Raw genomic sequence first — 24,464 nt, 5'->3', positions numbered from 1 at the left:
TAACCTGGGGGGAAATCCTGCCAAAGATCTGAATATTTCATCTGGATTGGTCACCTGTGCTCTAGCACAGACCGCCTTTAAGTGGGGACAGCTCTGGGTATATGAACATAGACCTCAAAAAAGTTCCTAGTAATGCGTGTGTCCTAAAGGGCAAAACTAATCTACCCCAGTTCACCTAGACTAGTGCTCTCTAAACTGGCATGCAAATTGTTTATGAAGTGCACAGGATGATCTGTCGTGTTGAGAGAGAAGAAGAAATTCAAACTTGGATTGATGTTTTATCTCATGCTTTTAAAATCTCTTTTTCTTTTTGCATGTGCTTATCATACACAATATAATCGATCCTGTGTATAATTAATGTATGCATATGATTACACAGGGGACTCTGCTTTGGAAGTGATCGCGGTCAAGATGGTTTAGGTGACTAACATAACTGTCTCTCTTCTTCCAGACTGCAGTTTTGTACTTGCTCACGAGAGCTAACTCCAGCATGCTCAAAAGGAAGCAGAGCTCCAGGGTGGAGGCCCAGCCAGTTGCTGACTTTGGTCCGGATGAATCTCTGTCAGACAACGCTGACATACTCTGGATTAACAAGCCAGTAAGTTTCTTTTTTGAAGAATGGAGAAGCACATGCTGATTGAAAAGGAAATTTGATTCATATAATTCAAAAATCATGTACCTTTGGCTTTGAAATGACTGTTTGAGCTGTAGTAGAATATGGATGAGTCTCAGAGTCTGGAAGTTGAGAACAATTCAGACGGAATAAAGAGGTGCCGCTGCGAGTTATTCACATAGGAAGGTCTTCTGGGTAGCCTGCTCCCGCCTCTCCCCACTCCGTCATGCTGTCCTCAGCGTAGCGATAACGCCACTTCTCAGTCCGATCCAAAGCCGGAGCCCCAGATGAGTAATCTGTTCTATCAGACTCCCTTTACTCATGGTTCTCAGTGTGCATGAATCTGTGAGGGGATAATCAAATGTTTGGAATTAAAAGTTGTCTTCTGAGTTACAAGTTTTGAGTAGAAGTAAAGGTTAATGAGATAGTGCATAGTGCCTCTGAAGAATTTTGTCACCTTTTTTGCCTAATTAAGGTGATGAAAACTTGAGGGGAACATTTGGTACAATGTCACTGGACTAGATAGTGTAGCAGCCAGAAGGTAGAGTGGCATGTTCCCGGATCTTCAAAGCTCATCTCTACCAACCAGAGTAAGCTCCACTGTATTAGTGAACTCACAGCAGAGGCAGAAGGAAGGGAATGAACTGTTACACTGGCAGTGATTGTCTTTCCCCCCACCTGGGTAGGTATCATCTGCCCTGTCTCCCCCCGCTTTCTGGTCATCTTCGTCTAAGCTGCCCTCCAGACTACGTGTCTGACATGCTCAGATTTCTCCCTACATTTCCATTTCTGTTCACATTGCCCTTTTGCCTTACAGTCATTGAAACATTCCTATTACCTGCATTGCAAATTAAAACGCATTAGTGTTACATTGAAGACTCTTTATATTCTGGCTCTAAGAGCCCAGCAACTGTTCCTTCCTGGATGTGCACACTGTCCACTTGAGCCTCATCATTGTCTTCCTGTTCCTCCGAGATATCCGGCCAGTTCACATGGTTTCCCTGCCTCGAGGCCTTTCCCAGCCTCTGATGAGTCAAATCCTCCTGCTTCGTTAAAGGCTGAACTACATGACCACAGAAGAGTCTCTTAAACTTTCAGTCCTAGTGTGTTCATGTGGACCGGAGGCTGCTTTCAGCATTAAATGATGTAAAGTATGTGAAAATATTTAGCACATTGTATGTACTTAACAGACATTAGTTTCCTTCTTTGTCTTCACCATGCTGGTGAAATATTTTAATCTCAGTATCGTGGTTTCCAAATAGTGTGGCTTAGAGCACAAGTTGAAGATAGCGTTTTATGGTGTCATGTGGTAACTTTGGACCATTTTTGCAGTGGGTTCACTCCTTGCTACGCATCTGTGCCATCATCAGCGTTATCTCTGTCTGTATGAACACGCCCATGACATTCGAACACTACCCCCCTCTTCAGTATGTGACTTTCACTCTGGATACTTTGTTGATGTTTCTCTACACCGCGGAGATGATAGCAAAAATGCACATCCGGGGTATTGTCAAGGTGAGTGTTTTCTAACCAAAATGCACTGAGAATCTCCGTGGAGATGATAGCAAAAATGCATATCCGGGATATTGTCAAGGTGAGTGTTTTCTAACCAAAATGCATGGAGAATCTGAAGTAGTTTAATAATATTTTCCTTTTCGTCTCAGTAAAATAAAAACATCTCTTTATCCATACTGAAGTTTTTAAAAATTGGGCATAACTCCAGGGGTCAGTGAAAATATGATGCCTAAGAATATTTAAAAAGTGAAATAAATTGTGTAAGATGCAAAGCCTTGGGTTATCCAGGAAGGAGCTAGATGGTCTGACTACGGGCTTCATGGCCAGAGTAGGGTTGATTCTGCCACATGCAGGTGAACCCGTGGCCTGATGCAGTGACCAGCCCACGTGTGGTTCCTATGGATTTACAGGATGCAGAATAAATGTTACATGATGAAGTCACAGTGTGATGGTATTCAGAATGTCTTTAGTCCGAGGTGTCCTGAAGATACAAAGCGGTGAAGAGAAAGGACATGAGATGGAAAGCAAGAGTATAATAAAAGGAAGTTGTGGCATGCAATTGGCACCATTGGGAGACAAAAAATAAATAAAAAGGAAAAGAAAGAAAAAGCAAAGGAAGGAAAGTTCTGTCTGAAGATATCCCTTCTATACCACTGACCTTCACACAGAGGATAAAACTATGTAGATGACGTCTCTAAAGTATTTGAAATTGTGCTATGTAGGGAGACAGTGGTGTGATGAAATTGCAGAATGGACAAGTAAGGGTCTGTGAGTGACAGATTTGACTCAAACCTTAGCTCTTTCCTTTACTGGCTGTACCAGCATCTCCAGTTACATAATTTTGGTAGAAAAGGGCCTTATTTTGTACAAGGATTTTAAGAATCTAATGAGATGATGTATAACATGAAGTTACGGGTCACTGCTTCTCTTTGTACATAATTCATTGTGCGTTGTCCTAAAAGAGAGGGATCACAGTCAATGCATTACTCTTTTCATTTTTAACTTTTTGAAAATCTTTTTCTTATGGAAAATTTTAAGTTTACACAAAAGTGAAGATTAGAGTTGTAGTGAATCCCTATAACTCAATATCAACAATTATCAATATTTGCCAGACTATTCATTTTAAATTTTTTTTTTTAACGTTTATTTATTTTTGAGACAGAGAGAGACAGAGCATGAACAGGGGAGGGGCAGAGAGAGAGGGAGACACAGAATCAGAAGCAGGCTCCAGGCTCTAGGCCATCAGCCCAGAGCCCGATGCGGGGCTCGAACTCACGGATCGCGAGATCGTGACCTGGGCTGAAGTCGGACGTCTAACCGACTGAGCCACCCAGGCGCCCCCAGCTATTCATTTTAAAGCAAATCTGAGAAATCAGGTCATTTCAGATGTAACTCCATATGCATTGCTGATAAAATGTTTAAACCATTACCATTGTGCTATTATTGCATCTAGCAGAATTAACAATAATTTATTAATGTAGGCCAGTACCAATTCACATTCATATTTTTCCCAATTGTCTAAAATATTTCCTTTTATAATAAGATAGCTTCTTTGAATCAGGTCTCACACAGGCTCCACAAAGGATATTTGTTATAGTTTTAAATCTCATTTAAGTCTCTTTAAGCCCATTAGTTCTCAACTCCACAAACCTTGCAAAAAAAATTTTTTTTTTCATATCATGGATCCATTGGGAAAATGAGTCTTCTGTAGAAAGTTCTACATTCTAGATAAATGGTGAATTGCTTCCTAGTGGTTCCATTATTAGTTTCTCTATATTCCGTATTCCCAGAACCATTTTGACTTTGTAGACAACGATGTACATGGGCGCCTCTTTCCCCGAGTGGTCATCACAAAGTATTTTGTAAAACTTATGGATATTTGCCAATCTGATGGGTGAGATATGGAAACGCAGTGTAGTTTTAATTTGCATTTCCGTTTTGAGAGTGAGGTTGAGTCCGATTGTATGCAAAGGCCATTTTCAAGTTGTGATTATTTTTCATTCAAATTTTGGTACTCATTGTGTTAGGAATATTAGCCCTTTGTGATGTAAATTGTATTTACTTGTCCCCAGTTATTATTATCTTTGCTCATGGTTTTTCAAGCCACACACATTTCTTCCTATCCCAAATCACGTGCTGTCTTTCCATTCTACCAAGTCTGCCCTTGTGTCTTACAGCAGTGTTTTATACTTCTCCTTATATATGTTTTGCACATTTTTTGTTATATTTATGCTTTGGTGTGTTATTTCATCTTTTTCCTATCAGTATGGGGTCTTATCTTCTATTAGCTGTTGCAACTTGCTATTGTTCTTTTAAATGAAGGCTGTTATTTTATATGTTAATATTATTTCCTGCTACTTTACTAAATTTACTGAATTCTGCTTTTCCATTATTTCTTTTGGCATTTCCATATCATCAAATCCTATAAAAATAAAGACAGTTTTGTCTTTTTATTTCCAATGCATATGCTTCTAATTGCTTTTGCTTACTTAATTGAGTCAGCCCAATTTAAAAAAGTATTAGAGGTGGTGAACGTAGTTGCTTAACCCCTGGCTTCTTTAGAACATCTCTAATGTTTCCTCATTAAATAATTGGAAGGATTGGAGTTTGAAGTATGTATATCTTATCAGATTAGGTGAATAAACATCAATTACAGTTTTTGACTGTTGTATCATGAATAGCTTTTAAATTTTGTTGAATGATTATTTTTCTCTTTAGCTCTTGTAATAGGGTAGATTTCCTAGTATTGAGCCATCCTTACATTTCTGGAAAAACCTGAGTGGGGTCACGGCACAGTTTAATTCTGGTTTAATGTGCAATTTATTATACTTGCTATTATTTTCCTTCTTTAAATTTTGTCTGATCTTTGTCAGGATTTGATATTAGATTTTCCGTGTGTGGGGGGAGGGGTGCACATGCACTCCTATGCTCTATCTTGAAATTGTTTTAACTTCACGAGTTTGGTACAAATCTATGAAACCATCTGGTCCTAGTGCTTTTTTTTTTTTTTTTTTTTTTTTTTTGGTGGAGCTCCTTTCTATTTCTGTTTCTTTTATGGAAATTGTTCTGTCTAGACTTGTGTGGTCTATTGGGGTCTGTTTGGTGAAGTTACTCTTTTAGGAAATTATCCACTATTTAGTTTAATTTGTTAACATAAGATTGTTTAAATAATTTTAATTTTCTCTCTTTGACTAGTACTTTCTCTGAATTTTGAATCTTTTGTTAGAGTTTCTTTAGGTTATATTGGCTAGTATTGTTTGTTTTGTTTTGTTTCATTTTGTTTTAGATTAGCCAATTGGTTTACTTAGAATTAGCTTAATCATTCTAACTCAATTTTTACTTTTGCCTTTATTTATTAATTAATTAATTTATTTTTTGCTTTTTTGGTTTACTTTTTTGGTCTATTCCTAGATTTTTGAAGATGTTTTACATTGTCATTTCTTGAGATTTTTAAATATGGTACTTGATTGCCTCTGGTATAAATGTGACTATGAGACTGCTCTGTCCTTCTGTGTAATCTTTTCTTTTGAATACTGAGAGTCTTTCCTTTTTTAGTAAAGCCAGTAGCTCTATGAGAATACATCTTTTGTTGACTATTATGGATATAGGTATATCACATGATATTTATTTTATTCCATCCTGTCTTGTTGTTCTTCAGGATTTCTTTTGTATTCTAATTACTCCAGGATCACGTTTTGGTCATTTATTTCCATCATTTTCTTTCCATGTGTTTTGTTTCATTTATTTCATTGTTATCTTTTTTTAAATTCTGTTTTCTTTACTGTACTCCCCATCTTGTGCTCCTTCAAGTTTATTTCCCTTTCTAAAATTTTTTTTCCATTTCTTTCTAATTCTAATTATTTCCTGAACACTTTCCTGTCTTTTTTTTTCATAGTGTCCTATTATTTAGACATCATTTCTATACTTCCCTGTTTCCAGTTTTGTGGTGCTTTTGCAGCATTTATTTTTCTTAATTTCTTTTGATCATTGTGTTATATACTACTGGAGTTTTTATCTGTTTTATATGTTTATTTTTTGTGTTTCTTATATTTTATACATTATTTTACATATTTATATGTAAAACATACATCATTTTACATATTTATAAGGACTATGATCATATATGTAGTATTATATAATCTAATATATGATTATAATATATTCATAAGGACTTGGTCATAATCCTTTTGTTCTATTATCTTTGTTGTTGTTGCTCTTGTGAGATGGGTAGAGTAGCTTCCATACGTTATCAGGTTGAGGATTCCCTACCCCGTTGTTACCATGAAGTAGAAAATATATAGCTTCTCTGTGTGGTGACCATCCCAGGTCATATCTCTACCTCCTCTGAACTGCTGGTCCTCTTCTCTAATCCTTCCTATCTTTTGTCCCTCATGTCCCTGCCCTACCCACTTTGGATTCTACTCCAGGAGATTTTATTTAGCTTGGGTCTCTGGTCTCCCTGTAAGGAGTTTTTATTAGGTACATTTGGGAGATTAGGATATTCTGTTACCTCTGATCTTTCTGCAACCCTTTGGTGGGCACTCTGTTTTTATTACTTATTTTTGTTTTGTTCTTTTATGTTATATTCACCTCCAATTTGTAGAGTGCTCTATTTACATTTCTAGGAATTTTGCTATGTATTCCCAGATTCACTTAGTGAGGCTTTCTCTGAGTATTTCACTAGTATTTGTTAGTAGTTTCAGTATGAAATTCTTGGATCAGCCATAACTTCCCTGCATGCTTTCCTTCTATAGCCTCCCCAAGCTGCGATCTTGAGTAGGTGTTGATACTGTCAATAGTTTTGGTCTTTATTTTGGAATGCATTGTCACATAGCTTTATTCAAGATTATGTCCATGAATATTTTTTTCTATGCTATCTTACTTGCTTTCATTTCTTAGGAAATTTGGGAGATTCAAAGAACTACCATTATGATCTTACCCCAATTGAAGTCAACTGCTTAACCTTTAAGGCAGTTTATTTAGCATATACTTTGTGTTGGACACAGCTGCTTACTCTATGACCAAAGAAGCAAATTCTGGCTGTCTTTTTTTTTTTTTTTAAAGGAAGTGGTGGGAGGTCTCTTGAGCATATTGAGTGAATTTGGCACTGGAATATCGAGCTTACACAGTACACTCCAGGGAGCTCTGCACTCAGGGCAGCAATGAGCTCAGCTCAGGTCACACATCGCAGCAATCTGGTCCACATGCCACCACTGCTGACTTTGTGAACATTGCCCCAGGTTCTCTCTGTCTTTGTCCTCAGAAGTCAAGGTTCACAATTGTGAGAGTGAATATCTGATTGGCCAGGTTATATTAGGGTTTGGAGGAGAAGTCACGGGGGAAATGCAGTCTGATGCACCTGATAGTGGAGACAAAAAGGACAAGAGTGAAGCTGGAAGCTTGTCTAAAGATACATTGATTAATTCCCTGAACACTGCTCTCAAAGCGTTTGTTATTGCCTGACTTCCCGCCTTTGATTACATAGTCATAGTGGCCTTCAAAGAATTAAACTCCAAAGAGCTCACAAGTACTTTGGAATTTTTAGTAGTTTCCTACTTCTTCTATAACTAATGACACAAATTTGATGGCTGAAAACAACAGAAATCTATTGTCTCACAGTTCTGTGAGGACACAAGTCCAAAATCAGAATGTCAGCAGGGCCACGATCCTTCTGAAGGTTCTAGGGAATAACCCCACCTTGCTCTTCCTCACTTTGGGTGGCTCCGGCAGTTTTTGAGATTCCTCAGCTTGTAGCTAGCTGCATTACTCCAATCTCTGTTCCTGTCTTCATGTGGATTTCTTCCCTCCACGTGTCTCTGTGCGTCCTCGCCTCTTCTTTTAAGGACACTAGTCATTGGATTTAGGGCTCACTCTAATTCCGTATGACCTCATCTTAACTAATTACATTTTTGAAAGACGTTCTTTCCAGATAAGGTCACATTCTGAGGTTCTGAGTGGGTATGGCTTTGGGGGGCACACTGTTCAACTCACTGCAGAATTAGTTTCAGCTAGCCACTTGACCAGGCAGCTGCTTGCTATTGTTAGATATTGTAAGAAGCTTTGAAAAGAGTTTCCTGAAGTTTGTGGAAACTTCACAGAGTTTGTGGAAACTTCTGAGTTCTGTGGAAACTCACAGAAAATTGGGGTACACATGTAAAAGAGAAATTCAGTTTTAAGTTCAAGAATTGAACTTGAAAGGAATCCTCAAAGCCACCACAATCTACCACCACTGCATTTACCAAGAAACCAGTAAACTCAGAGAATCACCAAGAGCCTATTGTGAGTATAGTAAGCATGGCCCCCAGAAAAGGCAACAAGGCTCTAATATGTGACCCACAGCCCACCGGGAAAAGTGCTGGTTCATGGGAGCAGTGGGCACCTGCCATACCTCAACCAGTGGATTTCAGAATGATTTGAAGATTGTCTAGGTTTTTCACAAACTTGCTAGGCCAGTTATTTTAAACATTAGGTTTAGATATGTCAAGGTACTCAAAATTGGTAGCTGAGCCAGGAGGTCAACTTGGAGGAAAAGTGGTCTTGTGAGGGTGGAGGAATTTTTTATGCCACTGTAACTTCATGCCCAGCACAGCCTAGCCCTGTTTTTAATTCTGTGATTCCCCAGAGGGCCTCGGATGATGCTGGCACTTGTGTATGTTGGCTATTCAGGCAATGACAATCTCTGAATATTCTGGATGGAGTACTTTGGGATTAAAATCACCATGTGTTGATTTCTTTGAGATTCCAATTTGAACAAACAAAAGCATGACATTTCCTAGAGTAAAAGTTTTGTTTCTTAAGTTATTTAATAAATTAAGCCTTGGATTTCACATCATGAAAATGACAGACATTTCACTGTCACAGTCTAATGACAAGAAGAACAGAGGTGGACTTAATATATTCATGCCAAGTGAACAGAGCGCTGAATGAACAGAGGTTTTAATAGTTCAAATATTAAAAGTCAAAGCAGTCGTTAAATAAAATATTTGCTTTATGACCAGTTTGTTTTCAAAATGCTGTTATTGAGTCATGTCCAGTGTTTTCTGACTTCCATCAATATTTGGATGATGAGCTATTGACTAAAACTAAAAATGTTTTTTTAATTTTCAGTCTGTAAGAATTAAAAATTGAAAATGAATATCAAACACAGATTTCTATTTTTCATTTAGGAATATATGGATTAAACACAAATATAATGCAGATTTTAGTAATGCTGCATTGCTAACATTATCTTGAAGTAATCGTTACAGCTTCATATCTCATTAAAACTGGTGTTCAGTATTTAAATGCTAGCTGACATTTTGGTTAAATGTAGTTAAATAGGAAGTTTGATGTTCCTGAACCAAGCTTTAAATTTATCATCTCACTGAATTTTCACCGTTGTACCCCCCCACTGCAGAAAGCCATGACTTTATTATCATTTTTGTAACACGGATTTCTGCAAACATGCATGTTATGACAGATACAGACCAAAGAGTATATTGGACTTGAGATTACATTCTTGTATTTGAAACTTAACTTACCTTCCTTTGGACATATACTCAGAAGTAGGATTGCTGTATTATAAAGTATTTCTGCTTTTAATTTTTTTTAGGAATCTCCATATTTTTTTATAGTGGCTATACCAATTTACATTCCCTGCAACAGTACACAGGGTTCTTTTTTCTCCACACCCTCCCAACACTCGTTATCTCTTGTCTTTTTGGTAAATCCTAACATATATGCAATAATATTTTATTATGTTTTGATTTTAATTCTCCTGATTATTAGTGAAGTTGAGTGCCTTTTCATATACCTGTTGGCCATGTGTATGTCTTTTTTAGAGAAACGTCTATTCTTGTCCTTTGCCCTTTTAAAATCAGGTTATTTGTTTTCCTATCGAGTTATAAACATATGTCAACAACTAAGTTGTACACCTTAAGTATATACAACTTGAAATTTTTGGATTATATGCTAAAGCTGGGAACAAATCTCAGACTTTTCATAAGACTTAGTTTTAGCGGGGTCCTGGGTGGCTCAGTTGATTGAGCATCTGACTCTTGATTTTAGCTCAGGTTAGCATCCCATGTTCGTGGGTTCAAGCCCTGCATGGAGCTCTCTGCTGTCAACACAGAGCCCACTTCGGATCCTCTGTCTCCCTCTCTCTCTGCCCCTCCCTGCTCATGATCTGCCTCTCTCTCTCAAAATAAATAAATGAACTTTAAAAAAAACACTTAATTTTAACAAAATATCAGGTTACAGTAAATTTATGTTGTCAATTTAAATTTTATTGGCCTTGTATTTTTGTATTTATAAATTTGTTTTGGTTTTACAGTTGAGGGAGAAAGATGTAAGTATTTAAATTAGTCCATAATAAAATACATCAGCCCATATAGGGGCTGTATGATCATTTTCCAGAGGAGCTCAAGTTTGAATTACTGTGCTCTCATTAATTAACCCTGCTATATTTTTTAAACTTTTATTAAACACCTGTCTGCTAAAAAACTTGTGTTTTCATAAAATATTTCCGTGCTCTCTCTACCTTAATTCATTGGCCAATAGCACTACAGTTACCTCCCGATTTTTTAGTGACTTTACCCAGAAAATTTGCAAACACGTGCTGTGTTTGTTCACTTATAGGGTTTAACGCTTGTGTTTTTTCCGCACGTATACAGGATCATTATGAATGTATATGTGCATCTCATATTCTATTTTAAGCATCAGGTTATACTTTTGTTAATAACATTTTACATTTTTTGTAACAGAGCTGTACAAATATTTTGGTTGGAAATTGTACCATATGCACTGATTTCACCACGATATTTCTGAGGAGCAGTCAGATTTAGTTATTAAGTGATTAACACCAATATGTCATGTGTCTTCTGTTGGAAGAGTATGAGTGAGTCGGTGTACACATATGTCAGGGATTTGGGGAATTCTGGTCTTTTATTTTTGGAAGAGTGTTTTCCATGGGTAGAACTATATTCGTCCATATAAAATATTTATAGAAGCAAACCAGTGTGCTGTGCTCATCATCATATACAATGCTCTAAAATTATACCTAGCCTACTTTGGCAATGTTATGGTACACCTAAAATTCCCACCTAATGCTTAAGAGAATGTGATCCACTAATCACCTAGTTTATAGAATCACCTGCAGCAAGCCAAATCCAGAAACTTTAGTTTTTGAAACAAAAGTACTGACACTGTGGCTTCCTAGTATTGGTCACTAGTTTTATTGACCTAGTGTTTTGCCTCATATGTTAAACTATGCATAAATATATATTCAAGATCCTAAAATTTTAAGGTGCTTAAGATAGAAGTATAATATAAATATAAGAGAGAGTTATATTGTTAATCCCACGTACTGTTTCCAAGTTTCCATTTAATCAGTTGGCAGACGTTGATTGGACCACTTGTAATGCTATCACCACTGCCCTAGGAGAAGAGACAAAGAGCAGAACTCCACTTTGTGGATCTGACTTGTAAACCACTTTTGAGCACCTCTGAGTTTCTGCATCTAACCTATTCCTGCAAATATATTTCAGCATATTTGCAGAAAACAGGTGCTTGTGTTCCGTAAGTTTAAATGGAAAATTAATAATGTATTACAGAAACCCCAACCAACTTCTCCAAATATCACTAAATTGTTCTCTAACACTGTATAATTCCCCCCCACATTTCTGTATAATGAACAACATCTAAAACACCTATCGCTCAGTTATTTGTACTTAAGGAATTCAGGAGTGGATGTTTTGTATGCACCAAACAAGAGTGGGGTCATGTGCTCTTATGTAAATAAGCAAAGAAATAATATGCAAAAGGACTATCTATCACATTTGATTGAATCCGTGAGGTCATCCGTTGTAAGGTGAGGCATCACGTTATAGTCCCTAGGAAAGAAAAAGTGCTTCTAATTACACTTTGATTGTAAGATGTAAGATTGTAATGAATGCAATCAATTGATGCAATTGATTACAAGATACATCCTAAATTTAGAAATGTTAAACTATGTTGGGATGGAGTGGGGGGATAAGATGTCTTAAAATTGATGAAGCAAGATCAAATGACCTGAGTTCGTAGACTTTAGTCCCAGGTCCTGTGAAAACCTAACCCTCTGAGGGACGATGGGCAGAGGAAGATTATGGTGCACTTGACCCTTATTTGTGAAGTAGATGATCAATACCAGGACAAGATTTAGCCCAAAAGAGCAACAGAGCTGTACCTACATTGTACCAAGACCTTCTTGAAGGATTTATGGGCAGCTTCAATGTTTCCACTGGCACACATGCTGATTCATTATAGAGATTTTCTAGTAACATAGTGATCTGGGGACAAATATTTTTGCAAATATAAATAGTGAGAATTCAGATTGAGAGACACACCTTTGTAGTTTTGCAAAAATGCTGTAATGGTATTTTGTAAAATATATGGGGAGAGAAGGCACAAGAAATAGTGAAAAAGTTTTCTTGGGGATATTGGAGAAGTCTTGAAGAAAGAGGAACTCAGTGTCCCGAGTAAATGTGGTCTGTGGCAGGGGTGTTGGGGGATGGAAGTAAAGGGTCAGTAAAGGTACACGGGGGACTCAACTCTGAGAGTGACCTGATCTGCTTTGGATTTGAGTGGTTCACTCCAGAGGTGACATGCTCCGTGCACTGAAGGAGAAACTGAGGCAGGAAATCCTTCTGGCAAGAAATGTCTTCAAAAATTTTTGTTTGAGGTATGTATTATTTTAAGGATTTCATGGCTTTTATAATGTTCATCATGCTTGAAGGTCTGCCAATTCATTGCCACTTCCCAATAATTTGTTTCTAATTGCCTCACCACTAATCCCTATTCTGAGAAGCAGTCTAGCTCACCAAATCCCTGGAGGCAGAAATAAACCATTTGGGTGATAGATGTTTGTGTTGTTGCAGAACATTCCATGTATTGCAGACTGCGAATTCTTCAGACAATCCTCGTTTGTCTATTTTTCATGTGGCAATAAACATAGGTAAAAGTAACATGCATGCTCTGAGCACTGTTGAAGTGATAAATAATAAGGCTAAGACACAGTGACAGATGGGCCCTGGGAACTGGGAACAATAAATCATGTGCTCAGGAAGCTAGACCAGTGCCTATCATTTTTGCAAAGGCAAACTGTATCCTTAGAAATGTCTTCAGATAAATGTGTTTGGTTTCTCTGCTTATTAAATACTTGCATGGCAATTTAGGTTCCTCTCTTATACTGTATAATTGATTGGCAGCCTCTTAGTATTTACCTTTGTAAAAATTGACAGACAACTCTTGAATAACTCCTCAGCCACCAGCATGCAGATTTCTGCCTCAGCATTGTCTGCTGTCCATTTTTGTGGATGGAACAGGCAAATTAAAACCTTTCTGCCATATTTGAGGTGTTAACATTTCTTGAGTACCTGTATGTTAAGCTCTGGTTACATATTCTGGAGGTAGGGAAAAGGGACAGCTTATAACTTGCGAATATTATAACTTGGGTGTTAATACAGGAGGATTTTTTGGGGGGCGCCTGGGTGGCTCAGTCGGTTAAGCAACTGACTTCGGTTCAGGTCATGATCTCGCGGTTCATGGGTTCGGGCCCCTCATCCGGCTCTGTGCTGATAGCTCAGAGCCTGGAGCCTGCCTCGGGTTCTGTGTCTCCCTCTATCTCTGCCCCTCCCCCACTTGTGCTCTGTCTCTCTCTCTCTCTCTCTCTCTCTCTCTCTCTCTCTCTCTCAAAAATAAGTAAAATGTAAAAAAAAATTTAAAAATACAAGAGGATTTTAAAAGGATATGGACATAACCAATTATGATTAAAGGTCTTTGACAATACAAATGAAAAAAGAGACAATTTGGTAAATGTGTCAGACACAAAATGTATTATGAGATTACATTTCAAAGCATCAGGTTCAAAGTCTATGTATGAAAAGTTGTTTTAAGGGCACCTGGGTGGCTCAGTCAGTTAAGCATCTACCTTGAGCTCAGGTCATGATCTCACATTTTGTGAGTTCAAGCCCCAAGTTGGGCTGTCTTATCTCAGCAAAGAACCTGCTTTGGATGCTGTGTCCCGCCCCCCCTCTTTCTCTACCCCTTCCCAGCTCACATTACCTCTTTTTCTCTCAAAAATAAATATTTTTAAAAAGTTGTTTTAAGCTTATGAAGCCTTAGTGATTATCAATAGTGATTAACATGATATCAATTTCTGTTCAGTCATATTTGCAACTACATTATAGTGCACAAAGTATATGCACATTGACCCGATTCCCATTTGCATGGCCTGTAGCCTCTCTTCAGTCAAACTGTATGCATCCAGGAAATACCCAAAAGCTATCTTATAATTTCATCTGTGGTCTTTCATGATCATATAGGAAAAAAGTCATAACTTTTAGATATTAACTTGAAAGATAATAATACATCTTTCTCTCTTTGCCAGAAGTCAAAGAATCATTCCTGTTAAGGAACAATACTAATTTCAGTGAATAGATGCTTAAATGGATGCATTCATGAGGCATATGAATGGACTTCTTACTGTATGCATTGTAATCTGCAGAAACTCTGTAAGACATCATATATACACTTATCTAATTCATTTGATATCTTCTGGTTGTCACACTCTGTGCAAGGTGCCCGAAATTGTCCAGTCACAAGGTGTTACTAATCTTCAGAAAAGACCCATTTGCAATGAGGAGAAACTATTTTTTAATGCAACACCAGGGAATATGTTTAGAAAGGATTTAAGTGGAAAACTCAAACTTCAAAACTGATAAACAAGAACTGATTAACAGGAGGGAGTAAATTGTAATTCATTAAACAACCAGGTGGGAATTACAAAGGACGATTCTGGAAGTTAGACAATATGAACGTTTTTTATACGTATAGGCTGAAACGCTGTTTGCTGCATTATGTGTGAGCTAAAGCATTGATCAGGGTGGGCTGTGGTCAGATCAGAATCTGAAGGAAAAAGTTGGCACAGACTTGGGAGGATTTTTCAGGAAGATAGGACAGCATGAATAATGAACACGAAAAGAGCAAAACTTATGAGGTGGGGGGTGAGGTCTGAGTGTTGAGGTCTGAGTGTTGAGGTCTGAGTATCCCAGCTCACTGTACTGCCTATTAAAGGTTTTTATATATATTAAATGCCTCTTGGTAACCTAAGCCAAAAAATAATACATAAAACTTATGCCTAGTGGACTATTTCACCACCATACCAATATACCACATCTTCTGTATCCATTCATCAGTCAGTGGACATTTGGGCTCTTTCCATAATTTGGCTATTGTAGATATTGCTATAAACATCAGGGTGCATGTATCCCTGCAAATTGATATTTTTGTCTTCTTTGGGTAAATACCTAGTAGTATAATTGCTAGATCGAAGGATGTGGAGAAAGTGGAGCCCTCTAACACTGTTAGTAGGAATGCAAACTGGTGAAGCCACTGTGGAAAATAGTATGGAGGTTCCTTAGAAAGTTAAAACTAGCCTAAGTTAAAAGTTAAGAACTAGCTTAAAATAGTTCTCTGTTGCATCCCATAAAATTTCAGTTTTCATTTTTGGAATTTTTTGTGTTTTTTTTTTAAACAATCACAACTATGCCTCATTCTTAAAATAAAGATCAAGTGATATTTTTGTCTCTTTCTGCCAACATTCCAGTAAAAAGTACATTTGTTTAATAAAAGTCAATTTGAAAATGTGCACTTTTATTTTTCTTCCTAGGATATATCAACATATATTGTATATTTAACCTTTTTTTCTAAAAATTTTTTAATATTTTTTTTTGAGAGAGAGCATGAACAGGGGAGAGGCAGAGAGAGAGGGACACAGAATCTGAAGCAGGCTCCAGACTGAGCTGTCAGCACAGAGCCTGACGTGGGGCTTGGACTCACGAACTATGAGATCATGACCTGAGCTGAAGTCAGACACTTAACCGACTGAGCCACCCAGGGACCCCTGTATATTCAACATTTTTTAAAACTGAGAATGTAAATCACATAAGGGTAGGAGTTTTGGTTTTTTTTTTTCACTCCTTTCATTACAGCCTTAAACACTGTCTAGATCATGAAGATATTCTATACATTGAGTGAATGAATGAACAATAAATTTGCTTAGTATATTAAGAAACTCAAGGGAATCTTCAAAGTGCAACTTTAAGTAATTTGTATTTTGTCATCCTTTTGGATGTCAAGTGAAATTAGGCTCAGAGAAAATTCAATTTTATATTGGCTATATTGTCTACATTTAGATTATAATTAATTCATATTTTCAGCTAACTATGCAATATACCAGGCAAACATGACTCTTATAATGAAAGATGTTTTGTAAGGTTTTGAGGGCAACTATCATATCCTTAAATTATTTCTTCTGTATGTGATGTGTGTGTGTGTGTGAGCGTGTGTGCACGCACATACTCAGAACCAGTGGCTCTCTGAGGTGCTATTTTTCTCTTCTTCAGGTTTAAATCATCATATAATGATCATAACACTTAACAGGTCATTGTCCTCCTCATGACCCAGACCCCAAGACTCAGGGTTTACTTTCATACCTCTTTTGTGAATCTGCTCAAGTACATGAGTTACCAAATTTGGTGGATTCTCTCACCACTGATAAAATTATTTAGGCGTTTGGGAACTAGCATTGTTTTCTTTAAACTCTGCATAGAATTAATTTTCCTGTCTTCCCCACTATGTTTATAAGTTTATTGTAAGTTATTCTATCTTACACATTAGCTGGGTGTGTACATATACACTTTTCTATGCAAGATTGTTTTGTGTGTATGTGTGTTTGTGTTTTAGTTGGCATTATACCTCCTCTTTTTTAAAAAAAAATTTTAATGTTTATTTATTTTTGTGAGAGAGAGACAGAGACAGAGACAGAGACAGAGACAGAGTGCATGCAAGGATGGGGCAGAAAGAGAGGGAGACATTTCAAAGAGAATCCGAAGCAGGCTCCAGGCTCTGAGCTGTCAGCACAGAACCTGACACAGGGCTCGAACTCATGAACTGCAAGATCATGACCTGAGTCAAAGTCAGATGCCTAATCAATTGAGCCACCCAGGCACCCCAGTGTTATACATCCTCTGTGTAAAGTAGATGATTCCTCCGTGTTACTAAGCTGAATTTATACTTCATCTCTGAGTCAGATAACTTTTACTAAGTGGCTTATCATACTGTTAGTTTGGTGAATAATAAAAATTATTCCTGGAAACTTCTCAAGGAATCTTTTTTGATTACTTATTTATTACTAAGGGTGGATGGTTCTGGAAATTATGTACAAATATCCTATAACACATTTCATCATTAAAAAAAAATCTTGGCATTCTGTTCCTATTTTTATTTTCTAAGCAGGTTCAGTCAGAATTGGTAATAATAGATGTCACTGAATTCAGAATTGAGTCTCATATATTGTGATGAAACTAGTGACTTAATGGGACAATTCTAAGAAAGAAAAGGTCTTTCTATTTAAGGTTCCAATTCTCAACTAATGGAGTTCTCTGGTTTGTTATTTGAAAGGGAAATGTTTTTTTAATTCCCATTTTTTAAAAAATATGCATTCTAGTGTCAGAGTAGATTGATTATTGAAAGATGAAAGTAGTGTGTCTTTTTTATCACATATGATTCCAATTACAGTTGAAATCAATATGTATTTGATATATTTACTACTGAAGGCAAGTGTATTCTTCACTTTTAATGTAGCTCACGGTGAATTCGTGGTTGATTTCCTACTGATGGTGGTTGGTCCACAGTCTGAAAGGCCTTCATGCTGATCCCTGTGGCTCTTAGTTCTTGTAGGAAGAGAGCTGGTTGGGGGCTTAAGCTGCCTACTGAGTAGGATGGCCTCTGGTTTCTCAAATGGTAGAATCTGTGTGGCTAAGAGAAAAAATGATGATGATTTCCATTTGTGTGAACTTGAAATTTTCCATGTCTCACGCTGCAGTAACTTGTGTTTTATAAATTATTTTCTTTATATAAAAATGCTTCATTTAAAATGCTAAAGGTATTCCTTTGGAAAGTGTGTTCAGCTATGAAACAAAAATTATGGATAGCTTATACCAAATTAACATTTGGCCCTTCTTTCCACAGATTTTTTTTGAAGTTATTAATTTTGTGTGATAACTCCACATGCAATTTATTTTTAGGGGGATAGTTCCTATGTGAAAGATCGCTGGTGTGTTTTTGATGGATTTATGGTCTTCTGCCTTTGGGTTTCATTGGTATTGCAGGTAATTAAAACTTTTAAATTACAAGGGGGTATTTTCCAAAATGTGCATTGTTTTGCATTGAAATTCTCAACAAAAATAGTAACAAATATATGTCAAATGTCATAGTGTAACTTACTACAACATTATGTTATTTTAAATGTTTATGAGAAAAAAAAACCATAACGTTTTAATCATTGTCTGTCACATCTGTGAATGACTTTAATCAGTAATGAACATCAATATGACAGCAAATTACTTCTTACTAAAAAGGTGTAAAAATATATTTATTGAAATAAAGGACATTGAATTTAAAAATTCAAAATCCGTCTTTTATGTGACTGAATCCTCACTAAAAATGGCTGAAAAGTGTAGATACATTGGGATGAACATAAAATACTGTATTCCAAATAGAAAATGCCTTACTATGAGAAATGGGGAACATATATTAAAAAGGCCTAAAGGTGGGACTTTGCCAGATAATAGAATTCATTTCCATGCATTCATTCAGGCTTGATTTTGCATTTAATTCAATGCAAGTTACCATATTCTTCACCAAAAAATTTAGAATAACACAAATTCACATCCATCCCGCAAAGTCATCATAACGCTTATTGAAGATCTCTCCTTATTTTTGTAAAGCTCGCCTCTCCAACAGTCTGATTTCATCCTGCATATTAATGTGTTCTTTTCCATGTAATAGCTATTCTGTGATTGACAGACGTTCTCTAATTATCATTTTGCCTCTGTTTAGTAAATGGTGCAATTCCTTTTTATTTTTTATAGTAATTTTAACCCTTTCTCCACTACTTCATGTTCTAGATATTTTAAAAGTTCCACCAAAGAACGTTTATTATTATTAGTGAAGACGACTTAGCGTACTTGCTCTGTATCCTAAGTTGGCATTTGTTTTTGTAATAAAAACTGTGCTTTGATGAATTACATGGGAAATTACTAAGAGCAGTGGCATTTACATTAGTTTATGTATTCATTTTCTCTAGAGGTAGCTGTAGCTTCCAGGTGCACTCAAAAGAAAATCCATTTCAGTGGAAGAAAATGCAGGGCCAAGCCCAGAGTGCTGGGTGAACCTCCTGATACCATCTGTGTTTGCTGTGACTGCAGACAATGCTAAGGGAAGCCCTGAGCTTGTTTATTGACCTCTTAATTTACAGGTATTTGAAATTGCTGATATAGTTGACCAGATGTCACCTTGGGGCATGTTGCGGATCCCACGGCCGCTAATTATGATTCGGGCATTCCGGATTTATTTCCGATTCGAACTACCAAGGACCAGAATTACAAACATTTTAAAGTAAGCACTGTTTTTATAGATGTTAAGGAGGAAAGTCTATGACATTTTTGTAAGTTTTACCTACTTTCCCCCCCCCTCCTAGGCGATCAGGAGAACAAATATGGAGCGTTTCGATTTTCCTACTTTTCTTTCTACTTCTTTATGGAATTTTAGGAGTTCAGATGTTTGGAACATTTACCTATCACTGTGTAGTAAATGACACGAAACCAGGGTAAGTGTATCTACTAACTGCATTTTAATCTAGGTGATTAACAAGAAAGTTTCTGCAATTCTTATGAGAAAAATCTGTGTCTAAACTGAACAAAACAGTATTTATGGGCTCTGTTCTATATTCTCTGCTTCCTCAAAATTTTTTTGTCTGATTTTTTAACATAAGTATTCAAGACAAGCCAGACTGAAAAATGTAAGCCTGTGGGCAGGAAGACTAAGCAGATTCCAAGTGTGCATTTGGAGGTTTTCCTCAGAGTGACAGAAAGAGGAGCGTGCTGCCATAATACCATCTGAGTATTTTCATCTCTTATTTAAATAAGATGGAAATGAGAAGTGGTGTAACTACTTGGAAAAACAGTTGGGCAGTTTCTTAGAAAGTTAAACAGACACGTACCATATATTCCGTTTATTCCATTCTAGGTATCTTACCAGGGGCAATGAAAACATATATCCATAAAAAAAGACTTCTACCGGGGCGCCTGGGTGGCGCAGTCGGTTAAGCGTCCGACTTCAGCCAGGTCACGCTCTCGCGGTCCGTGAGTTCGAGCCCCGCGTCAGGCTCTGGGCTGATGGCTCAGAGCCTGGAGCCTGTTTCCGATTCAGTGTCTCCCTCTCTCTCTGCCCCTCCCCCGTTCATGCTCTGTCTCTCTCTGTCCCAAAAATAAATAAACGTTGAAAAAAAAATTAAAAAAAAAAAAAAAGACTTCTACCTAGTGACTGTATTTATAATAGCCCAAACTTCTAAGAACCCAAATTTATACCAACAGGTTGATGAATAAACAAATTTTGGTTATATCCATATGATGAATAGTATTTAGCAATAAAAAAAAAGTATGAGGAATTGATATATACAACATCTTGGATGAATCTCAAAATAATTATGCTGAGCGAATGAAGCCAGATGAAAAAAATTACATATTCTGTGATTCCATGAATTCAAAATTCTAAAAAATGCAAGCTTGTCTGTAATGACAAAAAGGAAATCGGTGACAGCCTGGGAGTAAGGATGGGGATAAAAGTAGGGGTTACCAAGGGGCATTAGGAAACCTTTGAGGTTGATTGACATGTTCATTATCTTGATCGTGGTTCTGTGCACTTAAAATTTATCAAAGCTGTACATGTTTTAAAAATATTTATTGAGAGAGAGAAAGACTGAGGCAAGGGCAGAGAGAGGGAGAGAGAGAATCTTAAGCAGGCTCCGTGCCCATCATGGAGCCCATGTGGGGCTCGATCTTACAACCATGAGATCATGACCTGAGTCGAAATTAAGAATTGGATGCCCAACCAACCGACCCCCCTGTCTGTATATTTTAATATGTGCAATTTATTCTATGTCAGGTATATTTTACTAAAATGGTATAGAAATGTTTTAGTGTAAAGCAGAAATCTAAATTTCTTCATACAGTTAGACAGTTGATTCAGCACTCTTTATTTTGTGCTGTTACCCACTGAATTTAACGTCTTTTCTCATTTACTAATTCCCTGTTTATACTGGGTTTGTACCTATGGACTCTGTTGTGCTTGATTGACTACCCCTGTTTAACTACCCCTTCACCCATATTACACTCTAGAATTTGTTTAAATTCTAACATGGTTACTACATACATGGGGTCTGTTTCCAGCTTCCAGCCTTACACAAGCTCAGAACCCTATTATCTGCATCTTGTGGGCATTAAAATCCAAGCTCTTGGCTCCTGGACACTTAACACCCCATTCATACCATTTTTCAATGCATGTATTTCCCTCTCTCTAGTTTTTAGTTCCCTCTTACCTTTTGACCTTTTGGAATGTATTTTTCTTTCTTGAAAGCCCAGATAGGCATCTTTAAATGTTACCATTTATCCAACAGGTCTACTTGTTTGTAATGGAAAGAGTTGAATTTAATACAGCTCAGTTTGCCAGAACTACCCTCTGGCACTCATAGCTATTTTTCCCCCCAATTTTTCTCATTACCTTGTGAAGTCCTTGAGGACACAAAGGGAGAAGGGTGGAGAACATTCATCTTATGTCTGGTACTTAGTAGTCTAGCGCAGAGTAAGTACTTAGTAACTGTCTATTGAAGGCATGGTGCACAATACATTATATTTACACAGATAATAATAACATTGTGACAAGTTGATATAGAGGAGGAAATTTAAAACAGAGGAATAAAAGCAAGTTTCTAAATAGGACAAAGGAGAAATAGTTAAAAAGTAGAAAAGCACTGTTGAAAGTGGAGACAGGCAGTGAACTAGCACAAATATGGTGAGGAAGTTGAAGGAAGAAGTGAGTAAGGGGGCTGTCTGTGTGGGTGAGGGAAGAGACAAATGTGTGGAAGAAAACCTGTAAGTAGTTTTTTTTTAAGTGTATGTAGGCTGTAAAATATGTCTAGATTGTTCCATGAATGAATATGGAGGTGGGAAAAAGATATTGTGTGGGTGGGAAACAATAGAATAGAGTTGAACAGAGAAAGCTTCCGGATAAGAAAGCCTCTGTGTTCTAATAGCAGTGAGCACAGGAAGCTGATTTAAAGTTTCCATTTTATTAAAAATCAAGTCAGAATGCGAGACTTCTAAAGCATGTTAGAATTGTAAAACTACTTGGAAGATCAGACATCCTGCTGGCAAACCTAATTTTGACACATAAAGTACAATACAAATGGTGAAGAGGGATAGGAGCACCTCTGACCTCAGGGCCCTTGCATCACTGCAGAAAGTGCTCTTCACCATCTCCTTACCATATGCAGTACTAGGACATGAATGGCAAAGAAACAAAACAAAACAAAACAAAACAAAAAACAAAACAGCAAACAAAAAAAGCCATTAAAGGACCTCTTGTATTCTTAATATTAGCTCCAGCTCATTACTTAATCCTAAAAATGGAATTCCCTATGAAGAATTTCATACATTTTGGCAGAGTTTTTGGTTACTCTAGACACAGCAGTTATGGAAGAATGTCTGCATTTTCTCTCTTCCAAGTATTTATAAAATCTGCCCATTAGCGTTATGTCCATACACATATATCTTGCCTTCCTTTTATGTGACAGTTTACTCTCTGAGAAGAAAATATGTAACTACCCGCAGGATAGGAATATTGCTACAATAACAGCTTTCTTTCGTAAGTTTGATGATTCATTTGAAGGACCGATCATTTATGCCATTTTTTGTTTTAATTTTCAGTTCAGTTTTAACTGGGTTTTAGTTTCACTCATAAGCAGAAAAATTATTGATGCCATTTTACCATTAGTTCCAGCCAGACATTAATTTATTTTTAGAGACTCAAAAAACTGTCCAAAGTCAAAATAAAACACATAAAAAATCCCAATTAAAAAAATTCCAACCTTTTTGTTTCCTTTTCTTCTGAACTAGGAATTTCTCATCAACATCTCTGAGTCAGATATTAAGCTACATCCTGATGGTTGTGTTTCCAGCGATCAGTGTTGCCAGTCACTGGCATGACCTCATTTCTCTTATTTATTGTCCTTTAACAATCCTTCCGATTTCTGCTTAATTGTTTTGCATGCACAACAGCCTAATAATGGGAGAGTCTTCAGGCAGAGCTGTGTCTGTTCAGAAACCTGTATATCCTGCGTTTCCAGGCTGACCTCTGGAATTGATTATGTGTAGCCTGTGAGGCAAACAGGATAAATAAGGAAGCAACTCAATACACCCAGTTTTGCTTTTAGGTGAAGCTGATTTCTTTTAAAGCAGAGAGAAGGGAATCTTAGCTTTGTCCTCAGTAGCATTACTAGTAAAGCTTTATTCTCCTCTGATAATGAAGGGCGACCTAAGGCAGTTATGGCACAGGTAATGGGATTTGACTCAGCAAAGCAGTTCATATCCTACAGAAATTTGAGAAAAGCGATGGCCTGTGGCAGAAACAGGTGTTACAAAATGCCAAATGTGTTGGCAGAAATCTCCCTGAAGCTACAAGATGATCACGTAAAAATGAGCTGGTAGGTGAAATAGAAAAGATGAAGACTTATCTGCCACCTTATTACCATTCCTGAGAAAGGAGAGAAATTTATTTCTAGCTGAGTATCAAATAATGAAATCTTCTTCCCAAGAGTGAGATAATTAGAAAAACCCTAAAGAAAGCAAATGTGAATATTAAGTATATAAAAGTTGATTCCACCAGGAATTCAAGTAAATACTTATAATGGCTGAGCCATTAGTTTTGAGACCCAGAGGTAGGGAACCGCACATCACAGATGCCCAGGACATTCCTAGAGTATCCTTGCTGTGGCAGAGTAATTACTAATAGCTTTCTTTTCCATCTCAGGGAAATCTCAGGATGGCCACCCCACCCCAAGGTAGCTTGTAGGACTTGGTGGTATTTTATAAAATATCACTGACACTTAGCCTAGAGATAAGGTAAAGTTGGATTTGGGTTTTTTATTACTGGCCCCAAATAATATTTAAGTTTACCCTTTAGGGTACTTGGGAAAATAAATGAATTATTATCTTATAAATTCTGTTCACAAAATAATGAGTTTTTTAAATGGAAAAGTCAGAAGAATTAAAGATAGAAACGTGGTGGAACTTAAAATGTTAATTTTTAATTTCTATGGACTTTATCAAGAGGGAATTTTGTAGAATATGTAAAATCATAATGCCTCAAATTCATGCAAAGGTCTTTGAAGTCTTCTTGATTTATATTTAAACTTCTTTTG

At 36.9% G+C, this 24,464-nt stretch overlaps 1 protein-coding gene across 5 annotated transcripts in view; it reads left to right on the top strand.

Moving 5' to 3' along the window:
* The window catches only part of NALCN (sodium leak channel, non-selective), a 317,213-nt gene that overhangs the window by 17,418 nt on the left and 275,331 nt on the right, over positions 1–24,464 (top strand). For 4 of the 5 annotated variants that reach the window (XM_043582614.1, XM_043582618.1, XM_043582616.1 and 1 more), the window contains exons 2-6: positions 452–598; positions 1,946–2,128; positions 18,232–18,315; positions 19,464–19,603; positions 19,686–19,814. In XM_043582614.1, coding sequence (XP_043438549.1) covers positions 491–598; positions 1,946–2,128; positions 18,232–18,315; positions 19,464–19,603; positions 19,686–19,814 — 644 coding nt within the window. In that variant the 5' untranslated portion in view covers positions 452–490. The remainder of the gene's footprint in view (positions 1–451; positions 599–1,945; positions 2,129–18,231; positions 18,316–19,463; positions 19,604–19,685; positions 19,815–24,464) is intronic. The other variant, XM_043582617.1, reaches the window with a different exon arrangement.

The sequence above is a fragment of the Prionailurus bengalensis genome, chromosome A1, assembly GCF_016509475.1.
Source record: "Prionailurus bengalensis isolate Pbe53 chromosome A1, Fcat_Pben_1.1_paternal_pri, whole genome shotgun sequence".
NCBI lineage: Eukaryota > Metazoa > Chordata > Mammalia > Carnivora > Felidae > Prionailurus > Prionailurus bengalensis.
The sequence above is the reverse complement of the archived record's forward strand: the minus strand, read 5'-3'. Positions and strand labels throughout refer to the sequence as shown.